General features: G+C 41.2%; 1 protein-coding gene across 1 annotated transcript; it reads right to left on the bottom strand.

Annotated features, from left to right (window-relative positions):
• Nucleotides 1-5094: 5094 nt before the first annotated feature.
• Nucleotides 5095-6928, bottom strand: SEPMUDRAFT_149246 (uncharacterized protein). Its single transcript, XM_016905440.1, has 2 exons — nt 5986-6928; nt 5095-5924 (listed from the first exon to the last, which is right to left on the bottom strand). Exons 1-2 carry the CDS (start codon nt 6826-6828, stop codon nt 5634-5636), a joined length of 1134 nt encoding a protein of 377 aa, XP_016760749.1. The 5' UTR covers nt 6829-6928; the 3' UTR covers nt 5095-5633.
• Between the last annotated feature and the right edge of the window lie 3259 nt (nt 6929-10187).

Raw genomic sequence — 10187 nt, 5'->3', positions numbered from 1 at the left:
GAGGAGGAGGAGGAGATGGAGATGGAGATGGAGATGGAGATGGAGATGGAGATGGAGATGGAGATGGAGATGGAGATGGAGATGGAGATAGAGATAGAGATGCCTAGGAAGTAGGAAGCCGGGGAAGAAGAGAACGCCCGGGAGGAAGAAGAAGAGAACGCCCGGGAGGAAGAGTCGAAGATACCCGAGAAGAAGAAGACACCCGAGAAGAAGAAGACAGAGAGAGAGAGAGAGATAGAGATATATACGCGTATATAAAAATTGAGATTAGTACGCATTCCGTACTACCAACGGGCAGGCCCGTAGGACATATTATTAATGTTTGATATACTAACGAAATCGATGTATGCGAAAGTAACGTTCCAGAGAGTTGTGGCCTAAGGCAGAGGTGCACTATGACTATAATTTTAGTGTACTATAACTATAATGGCCGATACAACTTCTAGAACATTTTATCTTCTTAGTTCAATAATTATGTAACAGTAATAATATATATAGACATAGCCTTAGGAGGGCAATTATATGCGGCGGGAGCGGAAATTCTAAATGGCGGGAGGCCAAATTTGCCTAAGGCAGAATACACGTACCGACGCAATATTCCTTGCTTACATTCCTTCGCTACCTCCTACTATTACCTCCCTACCTACTAGACTTTCGAGAGAACTGAGACAAGCCAAGGTCCCTAGGCATTCAAGAGATAGAAATAGAGATAGAGATAGAGATAGAGATAGAGATAGAGATAGAGATAGAGGTAGAGATAGAGATGGAGATGGAGATGGAGATAAAGATAGAGATAGTAACACCGCGCGATAGGTACGGCGCAATAGGTACGGCGCGATATAGACACGGCGATGGATATAGCGATAATAGACACGGCGATGGATATAGCGATAGATACTGCGCGATGGACCGTACGATATAAACACCGTACGATATAGACACCGTGCGATATGGTGCGATATAGACACGCGTGCCTTAGGCAAACTTGACCTCCCGCCATTTAGAATTTTTGCTCCCGCCGCATATAATTCCCCCCTTAGGATAGCAAAATATTAGAGTAACTACAATATATACGCGATCGCTAGTCTCTATATATAATGGTTCTATAAGCGTAAGGGTATATATAATAACCCTTTCTTCCTAGAGGCAGGTCTCTACTATATATACAAGCTATATTGTTACCTGGTCCTCGCTACCGGTACCGTAACCTTAGGTAGGACCTCCCCGACCGACAAGGCATCCCCTTTGTAGCCGATTACTAGAGGATTGCTAAGTCTTTATCCTTACTACGGCGCATCCTACCTACTATCCTCCTCGGGCTTGTTTAAGAACTAGTTAATAGTTGCTTCGAGTTTACTATCTATCGGCTCTACGACTACTATAATAGCGTTGAGGCCGCTTATAAACACTCTATAGTAAGATACTTAGTCGTTACTATATTCAATACGCTTGTTATCTACAAATAAGCTAACTATACTACGCGGTAGCACTATTGTATTATATTATAGAGTAGAGAGTAGAGAGTATAAATAGAGGTAAGTATTGAAAAAGAGGCAGAGATTTTTCTAGGTAAACCTAACTTGTTACTTAATATATAGAGGTTACGTAATATTCCAAAGGTACGTAGCATTTAATGTGTACGTATGTAACTAATGTAACCCTAATATAGAATACTCTAGAAACTTCTAGAGATAATTATATAATACTTCTGAGAATTTTTAGAGACAGCTAGAGAGTACTTTCTAGAGTCTATTAACTACTTTAGAACAAGGTCTAGAAGGTTATAGAAGGTAATACAATACTCAGTTTATAATTAAGGTTCTACTGAATTCTTATCATTTTTATACTAAGCTATATGCTACTTATTATATAGTTGCTAGTATAAGTAGGCCTAAACAAAGAACAAGAAAGTCTTAGATAAGATACAATCTTAGACCAAGTTCACCTTGAATAGCGACAGCCGTATTAACGGCCTTAGCGTACTAATGCTTATATAGTTAAAATACTATAATATCCAATAGCTATATAATATAGGTAGAGTAGGCCGGTAGAGCGATCGGAATAATAAGATACCTATTATAGAATTTAATAAACTCCTTTATATAGTAATTAGTATATCCATCTATCAAAAGTACTCTCTTAGCCCTAACTATACCTATACGACTATGTTTCTTAAAGTGCTTAAGCTACTCTAAGCATATAAGATCGTTTATATACCCCGAGTCGCTTACTCTAACTATAGTATACTACGTAGCTATATACAGTTTGCCCTATAAGATAAGTATAGAAGGTACCGTAGCGCCGGCCGCTAAAATGGCTTCTATATACGTAAGACTCTTACGATTGTTTGCAGCCGGTAGGAAGTTTCGACGCCACGGATATTACATAAGTACCGTCTATCTACTAGCAATACTAATCGGGAAGCCAGTCTCGTCTATATTCTACAGATTCGATATAGTAATACTATTCTTAATATATATATATAGCGGAACTTAGTAAACTACTACTTAATATCGCTAATATTGTACGTAGCCGAACGTAAAGCGTCAAACGGTATAGTCCTTCTCTTAAACTATTCCGGGTAACGTACGAGCTAGCGTAATGCCTATATAGTACTTACTATAGGCGGCGGTTCGGTACTAACGTAAGTTCGTACGAGAATCGAATTAGCCGACACTATAAGCGACCGTATACGTATACTAACTCTATTCTTATTGTAGCGTTCGAGATATCGAATCGGAGCCCCCTCCTATATATTATTAAGCTTGCGATTCGTCGCTATATACGTATATTTACTCGAACCGTTAATAGTAAATATTGAACGATTTAGCAATCTCTAATATTACTAGATATACTATAGTATTAGCTATCTATCCTATAGCCTCTGCAATACGATCTTCTTCCTCTATATAGGCTACTATATTAATTAACTATAGGAAATATAAAAAAACACGTATTAAGTAGGTTAGGGTAGTAGGGTAACTTAGTTTATCGTTAAGGCGTAATGCTTATTAAGCCGTATACTACCGCGCACTAGGCAACACGGATATAGAGTAAATAGTTAGATATAGCGAATTGTAGATAGCGGTTCTGTAATAAAGAGATATATAGTGTTTTTCTAATATGTAAAATAGTAGCCTTAAGCTAAAGCGCTCTCGGTCTCTATAGAGCCTTTAAGCAATTCTATAGTCCAATTTACTATAAAAGCTTAGTTGTTCTATAGAATACCTATAAAGAATCTACGTATATTAAGGCTCGTATTATAATCTATAGTATACCTAGTAAGCGTACGATCTGGATGCTAGAAGAGGACTACTTCTATAACTATCTAGAAGATATTATATACTAGAAGAAACGATAAGGAAAAGCAGTCTTATACTAGAGGGTAGAGTATATCTATACTTTTTAGAAGCTCCTAGCCTACTATAGTAAGGACTTAGTAAAGTAAGATAACAATCTTTAGAAAGTAGTAGAATACTATCTATAGAATATATAGCTAAGGCTATATATTTGTATATTTGTATATTAGAGGTAGTAAAAGAATTATATACGCAACTATTAAGCATCTAACCTATAATAACTTAGTAAGCAAGCTTTATACCCTTTACCTTTAGAACAATTTTAGTATAGGATTAGATCTCTAGATCCTAAGATTACTTTATATTAATTTCTTCGAAAGAAGGGTTTTGGAATTAGATTCTTTAGTATAGTATAACTTCTCTAATGTATTCTACTAAGTAGAGGGCAGTCCTTTACGCCTAAATTTCTAGTAGTAACTAGGGCTTCAAAACTAAGGACAAAAGTCTATTATCAATATTAACGATTGATTAAACTATTAGGTTAGGGAATAGAATCTAGGACGAGGCTCTAGAACCTTATAGATATAATTATATAATACTTCCTAGAGCCTCTAGAAACTACTAGAGTTAATTATATCTCTCTAGAACAAGGTCCGTAAGTCTATAGAAGGTAGTAGTATATATAATTTCTAATTAAGATTGTAACAGATTCTATATAATCGATTCTATACTAAGCTGTATTATTACTAGCTTAAGTATACTATTACGAGCGCCTTCTAGTTATTAAGTCCGGAGTATAAGAGAAGTACTAGTAGCCTCCCTAGATAAAATAAGAAGTCAATAAATCTAGGTCTATAAACCTGGCTCTAGAGCCCTCTTTTTGCTTATTTCTAGGCTATAAGATCTGTATCTAGAGATATAGCGCTTTCTTAGTAGGCCTACTTAGCTAATTTCTATACTACTAATAAACTATATTATATATTCTTTAACTATCGCTTTACGGCGCAAAAGAAACTACTAGAGGCTATAACCTCTTTAAATTTATGATCCGACTTCCTAAGTTAATAGGAATCGTAGAGGAGGCTTCAAATCCGGTGTAATAGAGCTATAAGCTTTCATTTCTGACGAGATTTTATTCTTTTCGGCCGGGCTTGTAATCTCTAGACATCGATAAGATTTAATAGGAATACTAGGAGTAGTAGACGGAGTAGGAATAGAGAGAGAATAAATGCTTAATATTATCTAAAGGGCACTCTGCAGGTCCTTATATCTCCTATATAGTAGGTCTAGCAGGCTCTATACGTATAAGCTTATTATAGTACGCGTAAGTGCTTACGCGTCTATAGAATTGATTAGGAGAGAGTAGAGGAGAGATAATCAATAGTTCGCAATGTACAAGCTTCTATAGCTTTCTAGATCTCTAGCCCTATAGAACATCCTAGAATCTAGTATATTATATGGAGAGGAACTTATAAGCTTGTACGTAGCTAGCTAAGAAAAATGTTTCTAGATTGTCCTAGAAGATATAGAAGCTTTGCTTCTATATATCAAAAGGTGTATATTATTTCACGTCACTTTGTTATATAAGCATCAGGTTATTTGACCTGGTTGCATAAGCATCACATAAGTATATAGGTCGAATAAGCAGGACTGGTTGATACCTGTTACTATTACTACTTAATATTCTAATAACGTATCGTGCGTAAGTATGTACGCCCTGACCTAGGCATCTCTGTCTCTTAATTGTCTAGGTATGTGTGTCTCTATGTCTTAATTACCTGGGCAGAAAGTACTGGGTCATTCTTCTTTACATTCTGCTTCTGTTGTAAATGTCTATAGTAGAGATCTTCAAATTGGCCTAAGGCTATACAGGCTTAGGACTAGGGCGGCTGCGATTTACAAAATGCCTTCTCTACTTATCTATAAATATCCCAGGCCGCCTCCATGGGTGATTCTACCTTGACAGCTGCTTCGGTGCTACTGGGTTCGCACATAGGGATTCATTATTAGATAAGAGTTTAGTGCGAGCAGCACGATTTCGCAGTACCCTAAGCTTTGGGCCTCTCGTACTCTGCCTTGCTTGACAATTTGGGGTTCGGAGCGATGGCCTGGTGATAGAAGCTTGGAAGACCCTACCACACGCATGCACGGCGCGGGTGAATGTTGCGAGCATGCTGCACTCGAGCAACGTCTCTCGTCGGGATGCTATCATGTCCCGACTCGCTGCCGGGTAAAATTCTGCCGCTGTGCAAGGCGAGTGTCTCATGGCTATAAAATACATGCAAAGATGAGTAGGCCCATATCCATTGTGAATGCGGCCTGCTTTGGTAGAGTCTAAGCTCCACTTGCAGCCTTGTCTTTGTCAACCGTCTTGGCTTGGTCAAACTTGACATTGCCCTGGCTGACGTTGGCATAGCTCACGGTCGTGGGTTGCGGCGTTTTCGTGGCGGGAGCAGCTGATGCGGTGCCAGCTTCCGCAGCGGCCTTGGCGTGAATAGCGAGCGGTACCGCAGCCGCTGGGCTGTCCGCGACCTCGTTGATATCTTGCGTGGTCATGACGTCGCTCAACGGAGCTCCACGGGACGAGACGAGAATGGTCGAAGGTCCGCGAAAGTGTAGGAAGAGCTAGGTAATAAACAGTTCAAGTCAGCAACAACTTCAGAATGGAGGATGCAGGGCGAGTTACTCTGTCACCCCATATCGTTCTCCTCGTCCAAGTTCGGAAATGGAAGGAGGCTTGGCTGATGAACTTCCATAATGCGCTCCCTCTCATGGTTCTCCAAAACCTCGTATCGGGTAAGAGAGCCAAGGGCTTTGGGATTTGTAGGCGAAAGTGGTTGGACTTGAACCGATATGGCAGTGGGGCGTGTTGCATGATGGTATATGCAATCACGTGACTCGGATGCACCACGTACTCGTCGCCGGCTTGGAGCGTGATCTGGTGGATCAGTCCCTTGCCCGACAGAGCCAGCAGTCCTCGTCCCGTCACAGCGGTGTTGCCCCAGTGCGCCATGGACATTCTGAGATTGTAGCGGGGCTTCAAGCTCAGAGTGTGTCCCGTCCAGGCCAAGAGAGCGTTCCTCCTCGCGACCATCCAGTCCAGGCGGCCATCCAGATGCACGACGACCAGAGAGGTGAGAGGCGACTTGGTGGCGATCAGGGCGGTGTAGGGGGCGGTAGAAGAGATGGACTGGTAGAGGAAGGGGATGCCCAGCAGGGCTCTCCGAAAGGGCTCGAGCAGGGACAGCGAGGAGACGGCATTCTCAGGCGCGCCGTGGAAGCCGACCAACGTGCCCTTGCGCGTGTAGAGGGTTTGGGAGGCGGAGATGGTGGCGGAGAGGAGGGAGGCGGGCGCGCCGAGCACTTCGAATCGCGCGTCGACACCGCTGCCAGTGCCATCGTCGGGGCGGGAGTGGGCTAGAGGGGTGGTGCTCGACGGCGTGGCGCTGATGTGAACTCGTCGTGTAGTCTTCGTCCGAGTGATGGGTGTGCAGGCTCGGCGACCATGATGCCACAACTCTCGCCGCATCTCTTTCTCTCTCGCGCTCTCTATCGCTCTCTTTCGCTTCTTTCGCTCTCACTCTGTCTCTCTCTCTCTCTCTCTCCAGCTGTCTCCCTCTGTTTCTTGGCGTCGCTGCTGTTTGTCGCGAATCATCAAGCTTCACACCTGCAGGCCATACCTTACCTCCGTACCTTGTTTGCTTACCTCAGCTGTGGCTGGTGAGTGTGGCGCTGACAATATCCTATGTTGATCATCTACCCGTGCTGACTTTCCCTACTGACCTCAGCAATCGCATGCTGCTGTTATTTATCTCAGTAGTACTCAGACTCGCTAGTAGTAGATTGAGGCAATTAGCCTAACGGGCCGCGTTCTACCGTCTCCCTTTATCTTCCTAGTACTTCCGCACTAATCAAACGCCTCCTTACTCAATCTACCTAGCGAGTCTAAGTGCTTTTAGTAATAGGTTCGGTATAGCTACTTCAGCCTTATATAGAGTAACTACTACCTCCTCTCGACCTATATATTACTATACTACTATCGAGCAATCGTATCTTCTATAGCTGCCTTATATAGCGTAGATTCGGCGCTATTATCTAACCTCGCTATTACCTTTACCGACCCCCCCTATCTATATCGATAGTATAGCGCGTAGCGACACTTCCTCTAGCGACCTAAGCGAGTTAACTAATATTAGCGAGGACAGCGATATCGACTAGCTTGTAGAGGAGTTACTCTAGCGTAGTATACTATTAGCGCTATTACCTATATATTCGGCTATACTATATACATAATAGCGGAGGCGCGTTACTAGGAGAATCTATCGGCGGCGACGAATATCGATAACTTAGAAGCTATAAGGAGTTATCGACTACCTACAGTCTATCCGGTAGTCTCTCCGCAAATTGATTAAAGAGTAGGTTAGTACTCGGAAGAATATAGAGGCAAGGCTAGTATCGAAGAACTATACTACCGTTACCCTTCGCCGTACTGTACTAAGGGCTATACTCGAGGACTTAGAAATCCGTATAGCTATCGACGATAGTAAAGAGATAGGCATTAATATTACGGCTATATTCCGGGAGTTAGATACCCTCCCTAAGAAGAGCGAGTCGCTATTTAGCAAATAGACAGGAAGTTATACTATCCTTAACAACCTAGACTTTAACGCCGCCTTTGAAATAATACGTTCTATAGCCCCGTCGTAGTATACGATAATAACTACCCTCCTACGGAATAGGCGCTCCTACTAGTTAAGTAGGTATACCTCTAGTTCGGTCGAGAAGTCTCTTACTAGGCGGTTATACTTTATTACTACCTTTGTCCTTTACTCTCGGATGTCTAATACCTCTAGCATGCTTCTAAGTCTCTTATTATTATACCTATAAGGTACCGGCACTAAGCGGTATATAGTTAAGACATTGTTCGGACTTAGTATATACTAGAGCTATTATACTAGCGTTCGTTTACTTAAGATAGTAGTAGATAAGAGCAAGGTATATATATACTAACTCTAACCTGTCTAAATTGTCTGTATAATACTAACTGCTTAACTATAGGTACGTAGCCTTCTACTAGCTTAGGCTACTATTAACTTCCTCCGTCTTCCTAGTCTACTAGCGTAGTATCGCCGTCTTTTTTCCCCTTATAGGGTATTGTTAGCTTCCTCTTAGATCCTTTATCTTCTTTGTACTTAGATAGTATAATAAACGCCTACGTCGCTATCTTCCTTCGTCTTCCTCGGGGTCTACCTATACTATATTGTTACTAACGGCCTGTTTATATAGGGTACCCTCGTCGAAATAGGCAAGAATCGCTAGTCTGTTATCGTATATAATAATATAAACTTCAAGGATACTACCCGCTACGAGACACTCGGTTATAAAGGAATATAGGCTGCTGTTACTACCGCAACGATCGTAATCTGCCCGGATATCCTTCCTACCGGTTTGAAGTAGAGTATATATCGCTATTCGATCCCTCTTAAAATAGAGGATATCTTTAACTCGCCTAGTATTAGTAGCGATACTATCGGGTAGCAGATAATAAGGGCGATTATTATTAACGCTGTCCTTAAGATCTACCGGGCTCTAATCGCCGAGATATATACTACCGCTAGAATAGATCTACCGGAGATACCTATTATAGATCGATTATCTCCTACAAAGACGTAGTACTAGCAATTCGGCGCAATTTTTAAAGATAAGGGTACAATAGAAGGGATATATCGAGTCTACGATAGTATCTTCCTTAACTAGTTAAAGTATACTACCTAGGATCCTAGCTCTACTAAACCCGATAACTTCTCGTTCTATCTACGGCTAGTCTATAGAGATTAGTTAACAGTAGAGCGTATCCGGGGTTCTATCTTTAGACAATAGTATACTAAGAGGATATATAATAGGAGGTAGTAGCTTCTTAGAGTACTAGCGTGGTTTTATATCTAAATAAACCTCTTATATACTCTTGTAAAGACTTATTTTGAGCTACCTATATCCTCTAAGTATACCTACTACAGTTTAAAGGCAGATATTAAAGCTTAGGATCGTACTAGATATAATCGAGACAATATCTAGTATTACTTAATAGAGCCTCTCGTTCGATAGGGATTTACTTCTAGGGTACTACTACTCTTCTATACCGCTCTCTCTCGCCGAGGAATTAGTATCGCCTCGGATATACTATATAGCAGGCTTACCGCCGAGGATAATAGTAATACTATTAATACTATCCTCCGTCGGAAACTTATACCGTCGCTTTTCGAGGCTATTATTAAGGACATCCGCCTAGCTGCCTTTACTATATTATTATAGGACGGTTAAGGACATTAGGATATCGAATACCGTATAATGTATCGTTTCTTATAGGAGGCCGAACTTCTGCTTACTATCCGCTTCGCTATTAAATATAGCGATATTAGTATTCTCCGGCGTATAGTTAATCTATTAATACCGTTGTTCTTTAGAGCCTCCTAGTATAACTATAGTCGGGAGATACTCTACTATCGCTAGTTACTATCGCCTGTTTGTAAGCCTCCTCTATAGCGCGCTATCCTAGCGTCGGGGTTAGTAAACTAGTAGGGTAAGAGCAATACATTCAAACCAATCGATCTCGTATAGAAGTATCTGAACGGTATATATAAAATCGAGTATAAGGCCTATAAGAACTCGACATACGATATAAATATTGTTTTCGATCGGATCTGTCTATTAAGTACCTAGTAGTACTAGCTTCGTTATAAACTCGAGCGTATATTCGGATACCCTATACCTAGCGAGTATACCGTACGAGACGCGACGCTAGATATATTTTCCCGTACTAGGGCTCTATTTAACGAAGACCTTAGGGCTCCTAGAGAGATATAGGACCTCGATAGAGACTACTTTGAT

Source organism: Sphaerulina musiva (genome assembly GCF_000320565.1).
Source record: "Sphaerulina musiva SO2202 unplaced genomic scaffold SEPMUscaffold_5, whole genome shotgun sequence".
NCBI classification, from domain to species: domain Eukaryota; kingdom Fungi; phylum Ascomycota; class Dothideomycetes; order Mycosphaerellales; family Mycosphaerellaceae; genus Sphaerulina; species Sphaerulina musiva.
Note: the sequence above shows the minus strand (reverse complement) of the source record. Positions and strands in the feature narration are given on the sequence as shown.

What these genes read in the sequence shown, in the direction of transcription:
- SEPMUDRAFT_149246 (XM_016905440.1), bottom strand. Translation starts at nt 6,828, where the DNA reads ATGCGGCGAGAGTTGTGGCATCATGGTCGCCGAGCCTGCACACCCATC. An exon ending in GAACGATATGGGGTGACAGA is followed by an intron (nt 5,925 to 5,985) that starts GTAACTCGCCCT and finishes TTTATTACCTAG; the next exon opens with CTCTTCCTACACTTTCGCGG.